Consider the following 23,702-nt stretch of genomic DNA (forward strand, 5'->3'; position numbering starts at 1 on the left):
CTTGTATCAGTTCCCCCCCAATGCTGGTCTGTCAATGCCCACTTTCTAAAATCTACTACCTGCGAACTCAAATTCAATTGGAAGGAATATTCCCAATAAGGCGCCCTTTGGTGGACTGCAGGAGCCTTAGAAAGTGAGTGCAATGTGGCATCGGTTAAATCAAGCTGGAAGCAGCAGGCCTGTGGATGTCCGAATACCAACAGCAGGCCCTCAGCCCAGCACGCAACCTCCAGGCACCACTGCTGCAGTTTCCAGGCCGGAAAGCACTCTACGCCAGGCTTTTAGGCAAACCTGGGAAGAACATGTGCTTCTTCCAGCTGTTTCATGGCAGCTAGATTCCAATGCAGCAGAGAGTGCTAGCAAGGTTCTAGCTCCTGACCAGCAGTGCCAGGCCAGTGTCACCAGCACTACATCCACTGCCCCAAGTGACATTTTGTGTTCAGGCCCAAGGAAGGAATGGTGGAGGGACTAGTGTTGGGTGCACGTGGCTTGTCTACAGTTGGCCCTGCAGAGCTTAAGTCCACATAAAGGAGAAACTATCCCTGGGAGGCAGCTTTCTCAGGCCTAATTCCAGAGTTTGCTTTCAGCGAATTCACTGGGCAAAGCGGCTATAAAGCTGTCTTACAACCCGGCCTCCATCAGCAATGTGGACTTCACCTACCATCTTTTTATTTTTCAAATGGTCCAGACCATGCTCTAGACTGCTAATACTCTGAGCAGCTGCTCAAAGCTTGATTACAAGGTCTGATTAGAAGTTGAATGGAACCTAGTAGAGGTGACTCAGCAGATAAATCTTTAAAAATTAAGAGGATCGGGCTCCTAGGTGCCTTGGTTGATTAAGCAAATGACTTTTGCTCTCAGCTCAGGTCTTGAGCTCAGGGTCATGAGTTCAAGCCCCACACTGGGATCCATGCTGGGCGTGAAGCCTACTTAATAGGTGATAGATAGATAGATAGATAGATAAAATTAAGGACTAATATAGTACCCCCTTAAAAGCCCTAACAACCCTTAAAAAAACCCTACAACTCTATCTGAAGATGGAGATTAAGTAAATCAGTAATCAGGCTAAAATCTGTGTTTCCTTAACTATCTGAGTGCTGGGAATATTTTTTTTCAAGCATAATAAAAAATGAGAGATTATCTCATACAAATTCTGTAAGTCATACTGATTTGGACCAAAAGCGTAAAATTAGTAAATTCACACGAAAGGTGAGAAAATGGAAATGGAATGTACAACTGTATTCAATTAGAGGCAATTTTAGATAATTTTATTATCTGTCAATTTATCAACCAATATCTAACATTTATGGTTTTGCTACATTTGGGTAAGCACATTGAAGAAGAATGTAAATTAAATACTGTAAAAGTTGCCTTTTAATGAATCATGACCTTAACAGGATATGGATATATAAATTTAATGGTTTTATTGCATTATTAGAAAATTATATTGTGAAAGATACAAAAAAATCAATAGATGTTATTATTTCCATTTATTTCACCATCAGAATGCCAACTTTTACCATTATGGCTTTAAATTTTCAAACTGCCCAATAGATCTCAAAGAATAGTTTATTACATGCCTAATAAAACACTTAAAATATTTACAGATTCAAAATAGATGTTTCAAAACTGAAAAAAGTTCACCTGAGAATTCATTATAGCATTGCCATTTGTTTGATTTTTTTCCCCAAGTTGTTAATGTGGCTAAGTGTCCACATGCAACCTGTATCGTCTACTGCATCAAATATATTTAACTCCTTATTTAAAACTGGTTAAGCATTAAGCTACAGTAAATTATGTTATTAAATTTACAGATGGAGAACCAAGATTTAATTTATAACCATATTTGATCTGGATGTAACAATTTAACAGATTATTTGCTATAGCTGTAGAATTCAAACAATGAAAGCAATTTTAAGGTAATGTTACTCTACTGAGCCAGACATAACTGTCTTGAAAATCATCAAGCACTGAGAAGGCCAATTAATAAAATAAGGAACAATGATCACGTAAATATGCCATATACAAACTGAAAACAATCTTTCCGAAATTCTGCATGAAGGAAAAGATATACACTGTATACACATAATCCTGTCATTTGTCCTCTTCGGCAGCCTTTAAAAAAAAAAAAAAATCAAAACAAACTTTCTTAGAAAAAACTTCTTTAGAAGTTAATGTTAAAATAGGCATAAATGTGTAATGCTATGCAATATATAGAAAACTTCCCCACCTTATGGCCGAAAAACAAAGATAAAATCTTTTTCTCTCTCTGTCCCTCTGTATTACAATCTGAAAATCATGTAGGTATGAGGTAGTGTAGTTACTTGTATTACATGCTGGCTATTAAAAGTAATGCTATGTTTTACAAAATATTACAGTTGGCCAATAATCAGAATATCATGAAAATAAACCCCTAATGCTGAACTGTTTATATGCAGAGAGAAATTTAAACCAAGTGTCTTAAAAATCATATTTAAATTCTGGAGACAACTGGGTTGTATCATAAAATATTAAGTAACCTTTCAAAGCAGTTATTTACAGTAGCAGTTAAAGCAAAAGGTTATGTGACATTTGCACATACACAAACTGATATGACAAACAGCTGAGTGTACACTGAGGTAGGAAATCAAGGATTCCACTGGTTTGTATAAGATTTTACATTTTGTAAACCAGAAAAGTTTTTATATTATTTTATATATTGAAGTAAAATTTAAAATTACAAGTATCAAAGAAATAGCTACATGGGGATGTAATATAGATAGGGTATACACACATACGTCTTTGTAGCATGGGATGCATTATCATAGAATTACTCTCCCTGACAAGTTCTTAAGGGTACTTATAAAAGCCTCTAGAAAATAAGCAAGCCCAACTAGTTTTCTCTTACAACTAAGTCAGTAACAGAGATAACAGACAACCACTGAAAATATACTAGCAGTATCTCCCCCAACCACCCACCTCCCCATTGAAAAGGATAAACATTTGACAAAATTACTCGGAAGTAGTAAGTCTGGTCCCCATAAGCTGTCAGGACAAAGGTCTACTTGCTTCAGACTTCCTCCTGCAGGATGGATGCTCGTCTCCTGGGTCAGCTACCCAGGTCCTTCACTAGACTCAGAATGCAAGCGGTTAAAGCCTCTCGGGTATCTGATCCCGGGGAAATTCAGTACTTTCCAGCCCAACACGGTCAGTTATTTCTGTGTACCCTTTAAAACTCCGCTCTGCAAATGCTTCTGCCTATGTGAATATATGCAATTTTTAGAAAAAGTTGTTGAGAAGGTTCATAATCTATAGGTCTCTCTGCCTCTCAAGCCTGTAACATCAGAACGGCCAAGAACCACTGGAAAATGTTACGGGGTACGTGCTGAGAGTATACAAACTTTATTTTCAAACAGGACAAAATGAACGCAAGGACCAATTACAAAATGCCCAAGTCAAAACGATCGGTGTGCCCTTACATACCAGATTTGGGGAAGATTACATCTGGTTCCCAAATTCAAACCCACAATGGAACAAGATTGAGTTTCATCCTATTTCACAAACCTTTATGTTTGCAGATACATTTGTATCTACAATAGTGCTTTATACAAGCAAATCACAGGACTTCAGAAACCAGAGGAAGAACAAACTGCTGCTCTGACCAATGTCAGCAGTCGTCCCTCCCCGCGGTGGAAAGACGCATGGGCGACCTCTGCTGGGAAGACCAACAGCCTTGGATTCTGGAAAGCTCTCCGGGAGTCTAGGGAGGCTACAACAATGCTGCCAACGCATCCTTCACGCCACTGTATCCCAAGTCCTATTTCTTCGAAAAGGAGAACGTCAGGATGTCAGTCATGGACCTACATGTGGTAGAGACTGCAGAGAAGAAGAAAGGAGGGAGCACAACACCTCTCCTGTTGACACGGCCAGAATTTCTGAAGCTGACACTGAGGGAGAGCAGGAGCCTCTGCCTCAGGCCACCCGCATGCTGCTGTCTCCTACCTACTCCCAGGGGGTCAGCAGTCGCGGTGTAGGCCGACCAATCCCTGGCTTCAGTGGGAGAAGAGCAGAGCTCCAGGATTCAGGAAAGACAGTGTCGTTCTCACACTGCGATTCTACACGAGTTTTTCTCAGTTAGTTGACTTCGAGGCAGAACTGAGCTCCACCAGCATGACTCGGGGAGGCATCTTCTGTTAAACCCAGTGTAGTGCAGAAAGGTCAGATTACAACACGTTTGCGGGCTCCTTCTTCAGTAGGAACCCTGCAGACGTTTCAGGCTGTAAGACTGTTGACTGATAGGCTGCTTTCATTCTCAAATTTATTTTGCGTGCTGGGAAGTTACTACTCACAGTTATTATTCTTAATAACATGAGCTTTTAAAGCCTTACTGCTTTTTCACAAGTGGTTTTTCAGGATCCAGGGGGCATGTAATTTCTGCATCTCATGGAAATCAGAGAAAAATCAGGATTGACTGCAGAGGAATTCTCTTAACAGCAAACTACCAGGGGCAAAAAACAATATCATTAAGAGACAGAAGCTGTATTATGCATTTAAGACAACGAAACTGCAGTAGAAAATGAGCGGTGTGAAGGACGTGAATGCAAGTTTACTCATCAGTAGTACATTTATCCGTCATCTGCTGGCAGAAATCAGAGATGCCTCCCCCCGGCTGGCACGGTTCTCCGAGCCCGGCCTGCTCAGGCGCAGTGCTGGCGGCGGCCCGGGGCTCCTGGCTGGGCGCACAGCCCGCCGACCCGCCGCTCTGTGCACTGGGATGGCAAGCGCTTGGTTCGCAGGCGGGTGGCCCTGCCGGGGGCCCCTCAGGTAAACTCAAAAGGGACGGTAACACACGGTCACCATCGGGAGTACTTTTTTCCTTCCCAGAAATTAAAAGTGAGAGCGGGCAATCTGAAGCTGAGTACTTCGCAAGTATCTGGATCTGTTCTTGACTTAGCGCTGCTTCCTTACAGACCTGCTGGCACAGTCCAGTGAGGTTCTGCTTCGTCTCGCCCAGCGTGGACAAAATGTGATCTCTCTCTTTCAACAAGCTCTCCTTTTCATTTTGCTGGGAGGGGGAAGAAGACAATGACTCGTGTTTAGTAGCTCAATCAACATTTCTAAGGTAACCAAACATTTCGTATCTACTGCTATCTTCTCATTAAATAAGATCACATAGAATTTTTACTTTCAACTCAATCCAAAAATCTACTAAGTACCTCAGAGGCCCATGATCCCTCATCCAAAATTCTGAGGCCCAGATGTATCACAGGATTCAGAAAATTTCAGATTTTAGGAAGACAACGTGGATGCACACATAATCCCTCTAGCAGGGTCTGGGGCAGTACCCCCACTGTCAAACATCTTCACATTTCTAAATAAAACACATTAAAATATAAAATTATGCACAACGTGGGAGAAAGAAGGACACAGCCCGATGTCGGCCTACATCAGTTTTCTGATCAAATACTTTATGACAAACTTGCCAGGTCTTCAGAGCTTTCTGGATTTGCAGATTGTAAACAAATGTGGGCCTGACATTTGAGACGGAATATAACCAAAAGTACAAGTACAGTCATCATAACTACTGCAACTCAAATCATGGAGCATTTAGTTCATGCCAGATATTGTGCTCAATGCTTTCAGATATGCAATCTCAACTGTCATTCATGCAATGACTCTGTTGATTTAAGTACTAATAAACCCATTTCATGGACGGGACACTGAGTTTAATGTGCTCAGAGTCAGAAAGCTAGTGAGTGAATTACTCAAATGTGAGGAGTTTGGGGAGGAATTTTATGCTTTTTAATTACTATTTTTGGTTCTGTTATTATTACTACTTAATTTTTTTTTTTTTTATCCCTACAGGAACGATCCAACCACAGAATGTAGGGCTCAATCCCAGGACCCTGGGATCACAACCTGAGCTGAAGGCAGATGTTTAACTGACTGAGCCACCCAGGATGAAGTGTTAACTGCTGATTGGTCTTTTAAATTAAACATGGCTAAGCAAAATCATGAGTTCTAAGCTTTCTCCCAGAAATCAGAACAGCTACTTTAAACCTACAGATACTAGAAAGATGACAAATACTTTATAACTCCTATTATCTTTAGATAAACACTGATATGACCTTAAATATTCTCCCTACTCCTACCCCGCTAAATAATGGGTGACATGATGACAATCTTTGTGTGTCCCATACAGAATGACTTGCTTACAACTAAAACCAACAGGTACAACCCTGGAACTCTACCATGATTAAATGCTCCCAGATTTTCCCCTGTACTTAAACTCCCACACAGGTAAGTTTCCAGGCAGTTAGCTGATTTTTCCATTTCATTCTAATTCTAAAACACAAATTTACTTTGGTAATATTCATTAAATAAAAATAATTCAACTTAATTGCATCATGGTATCTTATTAAAGCTACCTCCCAAACATTCTCTTCCAGCATCTATATTTTTTACCTACTCTACCTATTTCTACAATATATTTTAATTCTCCTATATACACCTATATTTCTATTTGTACAATACACCTATTTCTACAATATATTTTACCTATTTATACCATATATTTTAATTTTTCTACCTACTTCCACTATATATGTTTATTTTTCTACCTATTTATATATTTTAATTTTCCTGTAATACAATCATATAAAGCACAGGTCTGAGGTACTGTGGCTTTAAACGCAGATCTATAAGAAAAATAAAACTGGCATCCTGGTGCCATTCTTCATTTTATCACAACAAATTTACATTCAAATCCACATTTTCAATAGCTAGTATGCAATATTCACTCAAACACAGGAAGTTTAAAAATATATTTTAAATATAACTCATCCAATAAAGATAAGGGATAAAAGACTGTGGCACCAAAAGGACTAGCTGACAGTGACAATTTTTTAGGTTAAAGAGTACTCACTACTAGGCAATGGTGATTGATGGTTCCTTATGATGTAAAGCCTCTACATAAACAGGAGAAATATACAAGTGGCCCTTAAAAGTATAAATACAAATGCTCAATTTCACTTATAAGAGAACAAAAATAAAAGCCACCATGCGATACCAATTCTCATGATCAGAATGAAAAGAACCCAAAGCTGAGGAAAAACTCCTTGCTGAGGCTGTGGGCAGACAGATACACAGATGCAGCTAGCTGGTGGGAAGGCAAAATACTACAACCGCTACTGAGCAGAATTTATTCATATCTAACAAAATTACATATGTATTTACCCTTGATCCAACAATCCTACTTCTAGGAATCTATCCCTAAGGACACATCTTAAACATACACACACACACACACAAATGTACAAAGTTATTCATTGCAGTGTCCCAAATGTCCACCAATAAGAAACTGGTATGGACACTATGCTACAGTCACAGCTGAATATATGGAGCTGTAAAAGGAATGACAACCTTGGGGCACCTGGGGACTCAGTCAGTTGGGTGTGTGACCCTTGACTTCAGGTCAGGTCATGATCTCAGGGTCATGGGATCAAGCCCCACAGCTGGCTCTAAGCTCAGTACAGAGTCTGCTTGAGATTCTCTCTCTCTCTCTCCCTCTGCCCCCCACCCATCACACTCTAAATAAACAGATAAACAAGTTAAAAAATAAAATCTTAAAAAAAGAAAAGAATGACAACCTTTTTGAACTAAAAAAAGTATTTCCTGTAAACCACTTAAGTGAAAACAGTAAAATACAGAAAAGTACATATAGAATGTTTAGTAGCAGAAAGGGTACTAAGATAAACACAAAATACTAACCTGTTTTTAGAAAAAAAAAACAAGGAAAAAATTCAGAGACCAATAAAAAGTTACCCATAGGAAATAGCTATGAATAGGGTATAGGGAGAGCATGGGATCAAGACTTTTTGGAGTACAGCTTTTTTTAAACATAGTTTTAACTTCTGAAACATATCAATGCTTTATATATTTGAAAATTACACAAAAACTGTGAAGAGCAAATTATGTAATAAATACAAACAAACAAATTAATATTATCGTATATCAAATTGCTAGCACAGACAAAAAATTACTTCAATTTCAATAGTATGGAATATATTTAAGGACAAAAAAGGGCAAACAAGCCTTAAATTTTACTCCATCTGCTTATTGTTAATAGTAATACTGATGCTGTAATTTTGTGACTATTACATATAATATATAATTATATGTTTTAACATATAATTATAACTAATATAGTTATGATACATTTACTATTTGCTTTATACTAACACATATAATTATATTTACTATTACTTTAACAAAATCTTTCCTGTTTGCTTTATACTTATATATATGTAGTCATATATTATAAATATATTTGCATAAAGCAAAGAGAAAACATATTAATATAACCGGGAGCCAAGATTTTCCCTGTAATGGAAAGAGACAAAAGACAAACATAGAAACAAAGAGAAAAGCTCTATACTACGAAATTTTTACTGAAAATATCTACATGAACTTGTGATTTCTATTATATTTTTTACTTTTATTTATCAAAGCCTGATAAACATACTGAATGTACACGATTTTACACACAAACATACATACACACACATTTCCCAGATCAACACACTCCAGCAAAAAGCATGCTTTCTTAAGTTTATTTATTTTTTTTTTTTTTTAAGATTTTATTTATTTGACAGAGAGAGATCACAAGTAGACAGAGAGGCAGGCAGAGAGAGAGGAGGAAGCAGGCTCCCTGCTGAGCAGAAAGCCCGATGTGGGGCTCGAACCCAGGACCTGGGATCATGACCTGAGCCGAAGGCAGCGGCTTAACCCACTGAGCCACCCAGGTGCCCCTCTTTCTTAAGTTTAATACCTGCTAAAAGGAATCAGGGAATTTTGAAGAAATGATTCCAAATCTTGGGATACAAGAGATCTAAGGTGAGCCTGTGACATATTACTCCAGGGGGCACAGAACCACTAATGGGGTCATGTCAAAAGGACATAGCAGCTGGCTTGGGGGGGGGGGGCTCTCTTTGGCCAAGTTTGAGAAAATATCAACATCAAAAAGGCTAATGACCACTATGGATTGTAAGAAATTAAATTAGGAAAAAATTAATCCCTGAGTCCATAGTGATACTAAAAGAGTGTGGTAGGAGGGAGGGAAAACAGGAGGAAAGAAAAGTTATTTTTAAAAGAGGAATACCAGAACGCCTGGGTGGCTCAGTCAGTTAAGCATCTACCTTTGGCTCAGGTCATGATCCCAGAGTCCTGGGATCGAGCCCCACATCAGACTCTGCTCAGCGGGGAGCCTGCTTCTCCCTCTCCCTCTCCCTCCGTGCTCTAACTCTCTAAAATAAATGAGTAAAAATCTTTTCAAAAAATTAAAAATAAAAATAAATAAGAGGAATACCAAAAAATAAATAAATAAGTAAAAAGAAAAGAGGAGTATCAATTAAGCATGAGTGTAAGGGGAACAAAGGACAGAACTGGAAAAGTCACTATTTTGCAACATCCATGGTAAAGGTCACCAACATATACTAGAAAACAAAAAATGTAGGAGTAGTGGGGAACAGGATGCTCCTAAACGGCCTAAGTAATACTTCACAGATTACTGAACAATTACAGAGGAAAAAACATAACCTGGAAAATCCCCACCTATGCAAGTGGGCCACCCTGCCAGCATGTGCCCCACCACACAACACAACAGAAAGGACACAACACAAATTCATATTTCACTTCACTTCAACATCGTAAACTTTCACAGTTTATGTGAAAATGGAAGAACGAGCTAAAACTAATTGTTAAAAACAATCAATTTTTTTTTTTAAGATTTTATTTATTTGACAGAGAGAGATCACAAGTAGGCAGAGATGCAGGCAGAGAGAGAGAGGGGAAGCAGGCTCCCTGCTGAACAGAGAGCCCGATGCAGGGCTTGATCCCCAGGACCCTGAGATCATGACCTGAGCTGAAGGCAGAGGCTTAAACCACTGAGCCACCCAGGCACCCCAAAACAATCAATTATTAAAAGTGGGACATTTTAGAGAAATTTGGCTAGGACTCCTCAAAAAGTTACTTTTAAAAGTGATTTTAAAAGGGGATGGGGAGCGCTCTAGATTTAGAGACTAAAAGGCATAACCAGATGTGTTCTGTGATGACTGGACCCTAGTTTGGGGAAAAAAGTGTATATATGAAATATATCTGGGGAACAATGAGCGTAATCTGAATAGGGAGTAAATATAATATTGAGGATTTATTTTTTCTCAGGTGGGATAAAAATACTGGTAAAGATATGTAAGAATGTCTATTTTTTAGGAGATACATGTGTTAGCATTTAGGGGTGAAATGTCATAATGTCATAAATGATTCAGAAAATAAAAGAAGAGCAACAGAGACCAAGAGAGAAAAGACAGTGAGACCAAGATCAACTGTGCTTAGAAAGAGACCAAAACGGACTGACAGGGAGAGACACAGACAGACAGACAGACCAGCCTAACCAGAGCAGGGACATACATCTGCCCAGAAAGACCAACAGAGAAGCAAATGTGACAAAATGTCAGTAACTGTTGAATTGACATGAGGATGTTTATTACACTATTCATTTCACTTTCCTGAAAGCTTGAAATTTTCAGAAGGCAAGGGAGGAAGACGAAATCTAAAGAAAACATGAGAACACATAAACCTGGCTCCCTCTGAGAGGGAGTACACGCATTTTATTGGCAAGGACTACCTCTCGTTTATCCTTGATTTCCTGGTACCCAGCACAACATTTAATATGCTTGGCAGATGCTCAGAGAAAGAAAAGAGAACTACTTTTATTTAAAAATACTACAAGATTTGTTGAGCCCTGGACATGTGCTGAGTAATACAAAAATCTTCCCATCCCTAATGGCAAGTGATCTTTGCACTGATCCTGTGGGAGATGCTATCCTTATCTCCATATCACCGATGAGGGAATGTTGGTATTAGAGGTAAAATAATTTCCCCAGGCCACAAAGCTACCAAAGTAGTCAGACAAAATTTCCAGCCATTTGACTCCATAGCCTCCATCTGAACTCTGTGTCCCAGTGCAACAGGCTCTCAAATTTAAATGGGCATAAAGATTTTCCCTGGAAACACTTATAAAATGCATACTTCTGGGCCCCTCTCACAGCTCTGGGGTGGGATTAAGGAACATGCATTTTATTTTCCTATTCATCTTTTTTTTAGGAAAGTGCATTTTTGAAAGGACATCCCCAGATAACTCTGATGCCAATGGTCCACAAACCACATTTCAAGGTGTGCTGCTCAAAGGTATCACAGAATGGCAATGGGCAAATCCAGAAGGGCCCAGTAGGTGAGTCTGGAGAGGGCAGTGTGCATGTGGGTAGAGCAGCCAGTAGCATGTAGTTTATTATTAATCTGTGCTAAAACAGGTTTATTTTTAAGAAAATAATGTGATCTTCCCCATAAGATGCAAACATTAAGGACAGATGAGGTCTCTGTACTCCTATACCATCACAATGGACAACGGCAATGAAACAAAATGATGTCTTAATTCAAGTGCTTTTCTGAAGATACTGATTCTGATATCAATCAATATTTGATGCCATCTAAGAGAAACACACTTTGATAACTTTTTTCTTTAAAAGCTAAATTCCTTGGGGTGCCTAAGTGGCTCAGTGGTTTAGCCTCTGCCTTCAGCTCAGGTCAAGATCTCAGGGTCCTGGGATGGAGTCCCCCATCGGGCTCTTTGCTCGGTGGGGAGCCTGCTTCCCCCTCTCTCTCTACCTGCCTCTTTGCCTACTTGTGATTTCTCTCTCTCTCTCAAATAACTAACTAACTAACTAAATTAATTAATTAATTAAATGCTGAGTTCCTTTGGGCGCCTGGGTGGCTCAGTGGGTTAAAGCCTCTGCCTTCAGCTCAGGTCATGATCCCAGGGTCCTGGATCAAGCCCCACATCGGGCTCTCTGCTCAGCAGGGAGCCTGCTTCCCCCTTTCTCTCTCTGCCTGCCTCTCTGCCTACTTGTGATCTCTGTCAAATAAATAAATAAAATCTTTAAAAAAAAAAAAAAAAAGCTGAGTTCCTTTGATTTCAGGGTTACCTTTCCTTGAGGCCAAAATGGTATAGAAACATATTATTTGCTAACTTTGGAATTAGTGTTCCAGAAAAAAAAGAAACATGGACCTTGTAAAGAATCCTATAAAGATAAGAGCTTTGTAAGCGAAATATATAAACAGAAGTTGAATGATTCTTGAACTTTGTATATTGGTTTAAAAAAAAAAAAGCCATGTTATTGGTTGGTTTGTAGATTATACATATTCAAAATCCTTATTGTGAATGCAATGCCAAATCAACACCTAACCTCTAATACACTATCAAATTTTAAATAAATGTTAGAGTTACATAAATACACATCTTTCTTTTTCTTCAAGGGTTCCAGTTAGATTCTGACAGGACTTCTTGTTGAGAAATACAGCTCATTAATTTACTGAATTCGAACTAACATCACCCTTTCGCTTCCCCAGCACACTCAGACTATTAAAGTGTTTTTTATACATGATCATTATTCTGTGGACCCATCTTGAGGACTTTTTAGAATCACTGTTCTTACTGTAACTGAAACACTTCTAAAATGTGTTGATCCATCCAGTCTATTAAGCTATGACTCTTAGGACAAACCACAGAAAATTTATAGCCAACAGCCGAAGACTGAAGCTTACTGAAATATGGGACCCTTCACATGAATATTACCAGACCAGTTACTGGGCATTTATTTATATGTTAACCTAATCAGTTAGTGGCTATAATAACATGGCTGTTTAGTTACAAAACAAGTATTTTCCCTTAAATAGGTTTGCTAAAATACCACCCAGACTATAAATACTGGGAAACACTGCTTGTCTACTGGCCATGTTTCCGAAGAGTATCATTTAAAAACAAACGAACAGATCTGTCACGGTCCCCCACATTCTCAGCTCTCCATACTAGTAAACAAACTTGCGGTAGAAGTGTGGCTGTTAACTACTATAGGCCCTGCTCTCTTTACCAAAAACCAAGACCCATAACATCACCCAATAACCAGGGTCTAAATTCTAAGTAAACTTCTTAATGTAATAAAATATCTTAAGGCTCAAATTATTTTACTTCTAGGAAAAGGGCCAGCTTTCTTAGTCCTATAAGCTAATAAGTAACACACTTTCTGCTTATTTTCACCAGAGAGAGAGATCTGTGGCAAGACTGAACTTTACAAGTGCCCCTTTGCAACTGGAGTGTGCCTGGATAAATTACTAGAACCGTGAGCAGCATGAAGGACTGGGCAGAGTTTAAGGAAGCTAAAGCACAAGGCAAGTCACTCTGCTCAAAAAAAAAAAAAAAAAAGCTATCATGTCTTCTCTGGTGATACTGGGGAGAAGAACGAAACTGGGCTGAGCTCGGACCGGTGCACACCTGGGTGAGCAGATCCCTGGCAGACTATCTACTCTGCCTGCCCAAGGGGGGCTCTCAGCAGCCACGTCGCAGCTATCTGTTCCTGCTCTCTCATCACAGAAGAGGACACCTGAGCTGAAATAAGCCAATTAGATGCTCACCTCCTTGGGAATTTAGAACTAAAACTGTCATCTCCATCTGCACTAGACCCTGGAGGAGAGTGAACTATACGGAAGTCACACTGCAACCATTCATCCCATGCGCACTTGGTGGCACAGAGAGCCACCCATGGAGTGCCACGTGAGCAGGTGCAGAGAGATGAGCTGAGAGAAGACTGTCTGGGTTCCTGGCACTTTTCCACTTGCTCGTTCTATGCTACTTACAAGGCCTGCTCCATTCTTTGGTCTCTATATGAGACACGCCTCTATCCTTACAACAAATGCATTCATTAAGTCATTCATTCATGCTTCAGATGGTTTGTTTCTTACAGCCAGTATCCAAATTACTGTAACAGGTAAACAGGGTACTGACACAATGTATGAGTAAGTTTTTATTTTTCTTCTCTTCTGAAGGTATATAAAGGCACAGACTGGTTTTTTATTTTGTTTTGTTTTCTGTGATGAGGGCAAAGATGGATTCAATGGAGGAAATCACAGCATTATCATAATAATCAGATACAGCATAAAATAAGGATGCATCTCCTGGACAGATTGTTTCTTTTTACTAAAATGTTGCTGCACTATTGTTATTCATAGCTAGAATGTTTGTGCTTGAAGACTTGCTACAATCACAATTTTAAACGTTCACCAATAATTAACAAAGACTCAAAACCAAATATTCAAAGAATGTTTTTACTACTTCTAGGGGCTGGTTTCCCTGCTTTCTCCACCACAGTTATTTTCTTTCATCCAATGCTTCCTTCCATCAACCATTAGGAGAACAGAGAAAGTTGGGTGCAAATGAATCCATTTTTCAATTAATTTATTTTGATGGTGGAGTAAATAACAAGATTCAGTAAAGTAAGCATTCTTCTACTTAGAGTCTCATTAGATCTTAAAATTTCTATCGATACCAGCATATGAGTTTTTTCCCTTAGATGAAAGATCCAAGTTGTTTTATTTGTTCTGATAGCAACCAAAACAAGTTATTCATGTTTACAGTTCATTTAAATGAACAACAACTAGAACTTTAGCTTTTATAGACACCAAACACCGCACAAAGAGATTAAAGTGTTTCATCATTTCTTTAATCTTTACCCAGACACTAAAAATTAGGTAGACTGTGGGGCACCTAGGTGGCTCAGCTGGTTAATCATCTGCTTTCTGCTCAGGTCATGATCCCAGGGTTCTGGGATCAAGCCCCACATCACTGAGCTTCCTGCTTGGTGGGGCGCCTTCTTTTCCCTCTGCCTCTGTGGGCAGCCCCCCTCATGTTATCTTGTGCTCATGCATGCACTCTCTCTCTCTCAAATAAATAAATAAAATCTTTTAAAAAATAATTAAGCAGTCAGTAAAATTACCCTTAATTTGTATATCATTAAAAAACCACCAGAATAGTCTCAATTTACATATTATAGCATAACACCCTAAAAAGGTAGAATACTCACATAAGTAAAACAGTCTATGAAAACTCTCATTTTCTCATTTCTTAAACTTTCTGAAAATGTCATATAATTTATTTTCTTAAAATGGTAATTGGTAAATTTTAAAATTAACGTATAACTGAGCATTATAGCTGACTTGGGAATTGAAACAGCGATTTCCTCTATAAAAAAGAAAGAATGAATGAATTTGGTAGAATTTAAGCAGCAAGAAACTTGTATCCTTACCAGCTTCTCAATTTCTGATTCAAGATTCTGTATGCAGTCAAGTTTCCTCTTGCGACAGCGCTGTGCAGCAATTCTGTTTTTACTTCTTCTTCGAATATCATGGATACATTCCAGTTGTTCTGGAGTCAGCTTGTGCATTTTCAACAAGGATTGAAAATCATTTCTGGAGAGTGAAATTATTCGTTGTGCATTAAATGGCAGTTTTACCTAGAATGTAAAATAAACATGAGTAATTGCTGCCATACTATGGAGTTACACTTAAATCTAGGAAGAGGAAGATACACATCTATATTTTCCAGGGAATTTTATTTACACTTAAAAAAAAATAGATCTCTATTCCCAATTTCTATATAATCCCTTATTAAAAATGACTGATAATTTGATATTTCTAGATTATTTAAGAGCATTCAGAAAACAAGAAAATTGAGAAGCATAGTTTTTTAGCAAATAAAAATATTAACACAAATATTCATGTATTTAAAATAAAGAGAATGTAAGTTCTTTTACTAGGGTATTTTAATAACACAAAATATCTTTAAACTTCTTTTTAAAGCGTTTTTAATGTGTTTAACCAAACAAAAAAAAAAAATCCATTTTATACTTTTTTTTTTTTTAAAGATTTTATTTATGTATTTGACAGAGAGAAATCACAAGTAGGCAGAGAGTCAGGCAGAGAGAGAGGAGGAAGCAGGCTCCCCGCTGGGCAGAGAGCCCGATGCAGGGCTCGATCCCAGAACCCTGGGATCATGACCTGAGCCGAAGGCAGAGGCTTTAACCCACTGAGCCACCCAGGTGCCCCATCTATTTTATACTTTGACTTACATTACTGGGTAGCACTGATTGAACACTGGTATAATTACACTAGTAATTTCTAAGGCATTTCAGAAAATTAAGTTTTCTGTCAAGAGAATAGTAGTTTCATATAATTCAACTTAAAAATCTACACATTTCACTTTCCAGTATAGAAATGGTTAGAAAAACCTTATGAATATTTTAAAGTCATTTTCAACATACTTAAATTTGGAAAAAGGAGAAATTTTTTAAATAAACTGCGTGACAATTTAATGATATTATCAAAAATGCTTACAAAACACTGATCAAGTTTCTCTGGAAACCTACTTAATTTGTCTTTCAAACTTAGAGAAATTAGTTATACAAAATGTTTTAGATTTCTTAAATGTTTTATTTTTTAATATTATTTTCATAGTTCCAAACACTGGGTTTATAAATGCCATAAATAGATCTACAGAAATATCTCATGCGTACATATTATTTCTTAAATTAAATCACCTATAACCTCCCTTCAAAGCCAAGCCAGCGGTGGGTGGAGGGGGAGAACATCTGTCCCTCTTTTAAACCCATGTCATCCAACAGCTAGAAACTAAAGAAAATGATAAAGAACCAACAAGCATTTATTATCACTAGAATTATGGTAATGTTTTACAAAAAAGCAGCTATCAAATACAAACATTTGTACACAAACCACACAGATCATGCTTGGTAAGGTTAATACCATACCAGCTACATGTAACTCATGCCAAATTATTAAGACATTAAATTAATGGCTGAAATGGCTAAGGAAAATAAGGAAAAAATTAATGGCTCTGAAAAACTAAGGCAAAGAAAACTCAGCATTAGAAGCCACATTCCTACACCTAGTCACTACTTAGTCACTGCTAAGTGACTAGTCCAGGGATCCTGTGGCAATGAATAAGATAGGAATATATGTTGCAGGGCGCCTGGGTGGCTCAGTGGGTTAAGCCGCTGTCTTCGGCTCAGGTCATGATCCCAGGTCCTGGGTTCGAGCCCCGCATCGGGCTTTCTGCTCAGCAGGGAGCCTGCTTCCTCCTCTCTCTCTGCCTGCCTCTCTGCTTACTTGTGATTTCTCTCTGTCAAATAAATAAATAAAATCTTTAAAAAAAAAAAAAAAAGGAATATATGTTGCATTTTTCCAGAAGTTACCAAGTAACAGTCACAGACTCTTTTTTTCCCCCTCTTGGGACACAGTATTTGATTTAAACAATTAAACAGCCAATGTGTGAATCCACTCCAAGGCAAACATAAATATACCTGCTTGAAATATATGAACAGAGAAGTCCTGTTCTTCACCACAAAAGAGTGGTCACACTCTTTTGGTACTGATCACATGGTCTACGGGTTTCCAAGCCCCTCCCTGAGCCTTCTCATATTTCTCTAGTGGCACAACAGAAGCTGACACAGAGTGAATCCTGATTAACACCGGTAAAACAAGGACTTAACAACACACACATTTTCCCCTCACCTCACATTCTTGTTCTCTGGCTGAACAGGGTTCGCTGTCACCTTCAGTATCGGTCTCAGAGTCATCTCCCAAGCTAATCACACAAGCATAGGGGTAAGGTTCCTGCTGGGGTTCTGAAACATACTCAACATTTCCAATTTCCAAATTGCTTGAACAGCCTTCGGTACTCAGAGTACTTATAAAAGGGCAGTTGACAGAACTCAACGTTGTAAAAGTCCTCTGACCCGGCTCTGGGCTCTCACTAATCCTGATACCTAACCAGGGACACTCAGACCGTTTCTGCGAGTAGATCTGTTCTGGGCCATCTTTGGCCACAGCAGGTGATAACTGCATTTGGCAAGAAGAGTCTGTGCTGCAAATGTCACTCCAGAAGCCTTTTGCTAGGTGTTCTGCCACTTCTCGTTCCACACTACTCCGACCGCTAGAGGCAAGGCTACTGTCTTCTCTGGGGCCAGAGTCAGATTTCAAATGTAAATCCTGACTTTCACCAAATGTTTTCTCCTCTTTAACCTCTGTACCTGACAAAGGCTTTTCTGTCAACACTGCTGTGTTTTGCATTCCAGCAAAATTCAAGTCACCATATTGGTCGTATGTGTGTAAAAGAGACAGAGAATAGAGCCCATGAGGGTCTGCAGAAGAATTGTGGGGGAAAGGAGTCACTTCCGATTTTTCTGATGGGCAATGAGAAGCAGGATCTTCCTTCTTGGTTTCTTCATGTTCTGTTGCTAATTTGCTTTCTTCACATTTTAAAATCACCTGCAGATCTGCACAGTCCTGGATTCTTCCCAGACACTCATTTTCAGGTGTCTCATTCGGCTGAACAGAAGAAGCATGAACGTCTTTGACACTGGATTCCACAGTACGGACTCGGTCAGTGCCGAAAGCTTTTTGGAATTTTCTGTATTTGGGGCATAAAGATGGCAAAGCCAGAGCAGCATCCTTTTCTAAGCACATGGATTCACAGGTTTGACTGGCACTGTCTTGCAGAGGAGATGATACTTTTGCATTTGCTTGATACCTATGCAGTTTAAACTGAGAAGTCTGGACATTTTATTTTCCAAAAATTCCTCCACTTCGTCTATTTCTAAATCCCTCTGGTCCAGAAGTGAAAATTTAAGGTCTGCTTTTTGACAGTGTGATGGGATGCATTTTTTTCTTAGGCATTCTTGCTGGTCAGCAGTGGAGTCCAAAAATTTAAATTTGAGAAACTGAAAGCAGGACTCCTCAATGTCACGTACACCTAAAAATTCCACACACTTGCACACTTCATCCACATTGTCCTTATTTAAAATCAGTTTGGCAGTGTAGGCAAACTGAATCAAAGGTTCAAATCCTTTAACTGTCACCTGTTAATATACAAAATAAAAACAAATGCATCACTTGAAAGCAGTCTAGTAGATAAAGAAAAGTAGAAGGGGAAGAGAGATGAATAACTTACTTGGATCATTATAAAACAGGTCTTTTAATTTGTAAGTAAAAATATTCTTCTAGAAAATATAAAGCTAATTAGGAGTCTGGAAAAGCATGCTTAACATACCCCATCACTTGAAACCATACCCTCCACTTTATAGCTTACACTCTTAAAGACACATGAATTACAATTTTACTCATATGAGGTAAAGACAGTAAACACAGCCATTATGATATGTGTTGCTCCTTTCTAAAAACAAAGGCCAACCTATAGTTGGCCTTTATCATTTTCTTGGTTATTGCCTTATTCACTGATCTCTGCCACAGAAGTGACAATCTGTTGATTCCTCAAACTGTAACAACAATTTCATGGAAGCACGGGTGACAAGCGTAAGCTAAACTGTATGTAGGCTTAGTATCCATCAGAGAGTTGCCCACACAGACCTGTCATAAACAAAAAAGTTCTATATACTTTCTCCAAACTCCTCCTAACAGCTGCTATTTTGTGTCCCAATGTCACAAGGCTCAACATTCTTCTAGCTGCATTCACTCACTAAATAAAAGCTATTCTACTCGAGTAAGAGTAAGTGTAACCAGCACTTCGCAGACCTGTGAGAGGTCTCTTGGGGGCAGGACATAACAAGGACAGAAACATTTACATGCTTGAGCTCCACAACAGGTTGCTGGGAAAGACATGTGTAAAACCAAGCTCTACAATTATGACACAAAATCACCTTTTGTTTACCAATGCAGAGAAACAATCTCAAGAAAGAAGAAGGGGGGGCAGTAGAACACTTATGGAGTACCTACTTTCCATGAGGCCATGTCAAAAATGATTTCTAGAACCCTAAACCCACTCAGTTTCCCATTACAGGAAAAGGTCAAAGGGAGAGAATGTGAGACAGTGTGTCCATGACTCTAAGCATGATCTCTCCCAATGTCTACAATCCACTGGCTGTGCCCTGCTCTGGTCACTGTATCAGAAAATAACATAGGGCCACCTGGGTGGCTCAGTCAGTTAAGCGACCAACTCTTGATTTTGGCTCAGCTCATGATTTTAGGATTGTGAGATCAATCCCTGCCTCAGGCTCCACACTGCGCATGGAGCCTGCTTTAGATTCTCTTTCTCCCTCTCCTTTGCTCCACACTTACACATATGCTCTTTCTCCAAAAAAAAAAGGAATATAACAGTAGGTCAAGTTATTCAACTGCTCAATAAATGTTAACTAACATCCAAAACTAACAATTCTACATGTAAAAATGTTGTAATTTCCATGAAAAAAGTTAAAGAAATGAGTTGCTACAGAACCTGGGAACTGCTCCTCAGCCTCATGACAAGAAGGACTCTGTTTTTAAATTTATAAACCATAAAGAGATTTAATTAGGTTCAGTTAAATTAAAATCAGGTAGCTTCCAGAACCAAGGACCTCTCTCCCACCTCTTCTGGTAGAGTAATGTTAAGCTCTGCATCGGCCTGTCCTACGATTCTCGAGTGGAGGTAGCTGCTGCACGCCGCCAACACAGATCGGTGGGCACGGAACCGCTGGCCCTCCACAAGGACAGTGACATCACACAGCACGTCCTTCTTCCGCTGGTCATTGAGGCTGAGCAAGACATTGGTGCTGTGCACCGAAGATTCATAGGCAAAAACCGCGATCTCACTCAGAGACATTCTGCCTATCAAATGGTGTCGGGAAGTTCAGTGAAAGCATGCTTCTCGTCGTCATCAAACCTGCAAAAACACATGCAAGATTTCACTTGAATAAAGTCTTGTTAGAAGTATTTTTAAAAATGACAGTGTCAAATATAAATTAAATTACTCATCACAAAAACAAAATGAAAACAAAATCCCCTAGAGAACCTAGATATATTTATTACTTTATTTCATTTAAAATAGGTTCTTCACCACCATTTCTAGTTAGTTTTTCTAATTTTAGGGAAAAGGATCTCAGGATGAAGGAGGGACGAACTTTTTGTTCTCTAAAAGTAAGTCATTTCACCCTGAGAAAACACCTCCAATGAGCAAACAGACTCACTGGTCCGGGAAGTTTCTGGGTGGTATCCCAAACCTGTTGCTTTATGACATGAATGGGCGTGTGTGCCTAGTTCCCCAGAGGTCACCCTTGGGATGGGACTGGCAGTAGAGCAGGCGTATGGCATTCCACCGTTCTCCATGCACCCTTCTCCAATATTTGACAGCTGGTAGGAGGCTTTGGTGCTTTATAACAAGAGACACACTCTACATAAGGTAAAGTTCCTCCAACATAAGGAAGAAATGACTTGAGAAAAAGACTCAAATCTGTCAAGCCAGATCTTAACGAGTCTTTTTATAGAACAAGTCATACTTTACACTACAAAATAGAGGAAACGAGTACAACTATTTCATCATTAAGAACATGATTTACCATACACAGAAATTCTTAGTTTTCTGAAAATGTTCAAAGATAAGTTATCAAAAATGTGTATGTATTTTAAAATATACCATATTTTAAATATTATGACATATCATAACCACCATTTTTATCATATACAAACTACTAGCAAAAAAGATAGCTACAATATATGTATGTCTACACAGTTCAATCATGTACTATTCTCATACATTATCTATTATATAACAGAGACTGAAAGTAAGAAATTAAAAGAGAGGTTCTAGTATCTTCCTCCAGAGCCCAACGGCCAGTGGTGAGCACACCCAAGGAGTGTATGCATACCTCTTTATGGCATGATTAGACTGAGAAACTCCTCACAGGTATCACCTGTCATTCACTTTTGTTTTTCTGAACTACTGCCCTGCCTAAAACAAGAAGGTCTTCAAAAGTTCAGTGACTGAATAAACGTTATTATTTCCAGATTCGTTATGCTCCAAGCAAAAATGAGAGGAGACAAGAGGACTACTAAAGTTCAGGCACACCAGGCCCAGATCACAGGTGACTTCTGCCTCACAGACAGGCTGTTTTAGTCACAAACACATGAAATGCATCTATAAATTCTACCCTACTTACATGTTTATCTTTGAAGTACTCAATATAGCTAAAACGTTAAGTTCTTCAGAAGTAGTCAATGAAAACAAAATGTCTCGTTATGTGGCTAAACTCTACCCTAGGTTAAGGCTTACAACTGATCACTCACTGATTCAGCACACCACATAAAATCATGGCAACTGCAAAACAGGCACTAGAACTAACTTAACTTTTGGATTGTGCCCATTCAAAAGAGTAGTAAATTCCCTTTTGCAACTGGTGTTAGTATTTCACTTACCAAAACAAGGAATTAGAGTTAGGAATCGTAAGGAAGAACTATCAAAGAGATCACGTGCCCCATGTGTGTGGTACCACACAGACCACCGCCCTCCACTTTCTCTAAGAATATGTACACCTCCCCCAGCCAAGCCAGACTGAACAGCTTGCCTTTCTCTGTCCCTGCACCCAAGTCCCCAGCCTCTTTATTCGTTTCTGGCATCTGCCTTGCCAACCCTTGTAACTAGACTAATCTTACTTTTACATCTTGTCATTCTGCCGACCGCTGCACAGCCAGGCAAAATCATAAAAACACACAGGCTGGAGTCACTATAAATTCATGGTCTCAGCACTGTTTATCAATTCTTTCGTGTGCCCTGATATTCCGTTCTCCACAACAGCTTTCCAAGTAGACACTTTTGTCTTCAGTAAGTGTCTTTCCCAGTAGACAACCATAACGAGGATCCAACCTCAGAAATTATTATCCCCCACCACCACCTCCACAGGCCCCCTCTCCTACTGAAAACAGTCCCCAGTGTCCGCTCTCAACCTAAAGCACCCTTGCTTTTTCAATCCAGTACCTTCCCCTAACACCCTCTTCTCACATTTGTCCAAACTCTCTCTCTATGCCAGCTTTTTCCCACTAGACGTCGCTCATAAGTATGCTTAAGTCTCTCATGAAACTATCCTAAAAACACTAACAGCAAATATTCATCGAGCTATCATTCTGTACCAGGCACAGGCCTGAGGTGCTGACACAGCTTACCTTACCTACTCTTCAACATAGCCCTATGACACTGATGCTCTTACATCATCCCAACCTTATAGATAAGGAAACTGAGGCTCAGTAAGAAGTATCTTGGCTGTGGTCAAAAAAAGACGAAGAATGAGGATTCATACCAAGTACCTGACTACTCCATATTTGTCTCCCATTAGTAGCTGCTGAACACACAGTATAGAAAGTCACTGCAGTCCTGGCTCCCCACAGTATTACTAAAAGGTTGTGCATGAAAACAGGGAAATGGGCCTCCCAGAGCACCAGGAGCAAATGAACTGGACCTGAACTTCAACAAAGAGGACTCTGGACTCTTCAACACTGCAACCTAAAGGTACGCTGGTGCTCAAGGAAACCACAGCAAAAACAGTTCCCACACCTTCACTTTAAAGCTGCTGTCAGCACACATCTGTGCCCTCACTACTCACCTCAAATCCCAGAAAGAATTTATTCTTGGCTCAGCCCTCCTGTTTAGGCAGTTTGGGGTGACAGATCACGTCAGAAGTTTTCAGCCAACTTAGAGATTTGCTGTGAGATACAGATTTGGGAGACAAGCCAAGGAGAGAGGAGCCAGAGACCCCGGTAGTACCACAAACAGCCTCTCCAAAGAACCCAAAGTGTCTCACGTAAGCGGATGAAGCATACGCATGCCATGACTGATCCTGCTCCCCCCGCAGAACCTGGGCGCATCCTGACACCTCCTTCGGCCCTTGTAGGCAATCTCTGATTGAGACCTGCCACCTCTGCTTCTAAACACTGAAACCCACTTCGCTCCATCTGCATTGCCACAATTCTAGTCCAAGCCATCACTGGTTCTAGTCTAG

General features: G+C 39.3%; 1 protein-coding gene across 1 annotated transcript in view; it reads right to left on the reverse strand.

Annotated features, from left to right (window-relative positions):
- Positions 1-1,246: 1,246 nt before the first annotated feature.
- Positions 1,247-23,702, reverse strand: part of BACH1 (BTB domain and CNC homolog 1) — a 42,266-nt gene continuing 19,810 nt past the window's right edge. Inside the window, 5 exon segments of the mRNA XM_047721228.1 lie at positions 1,247-5,044; positions 15,174-15,380; positions 17,455-18,506; positions 18,509-18,800; positions 20,303-20,596. Coding sequence (XP_047577184.1) covers positions 4,586-5,044; positions 15,174-15,380; positions 17,455-18,506; positions 18,509-18,800; positions 20,303-20,536 — 2,244 coding nt within the window. The 5' untranslated portion in view covers positions 20,537-20,596 and the 3' untranslated portion in view covers positions 1,247-4,585.

Source organism: Lutra lutra, chromosome 1 (assembly GCF_902655055.1).
Source record: "Lutra lutra chromosome 1, mLutLut1.2, whole genome shotgun sequence".
In the NCBI taxonomy this organism is placed as follows: domain Eukaryota; kingdom Metazoa; phylum Chordata; class Mammalia; order Carnivora; family Mustelidae; genus Lutra; species Lutra lutra.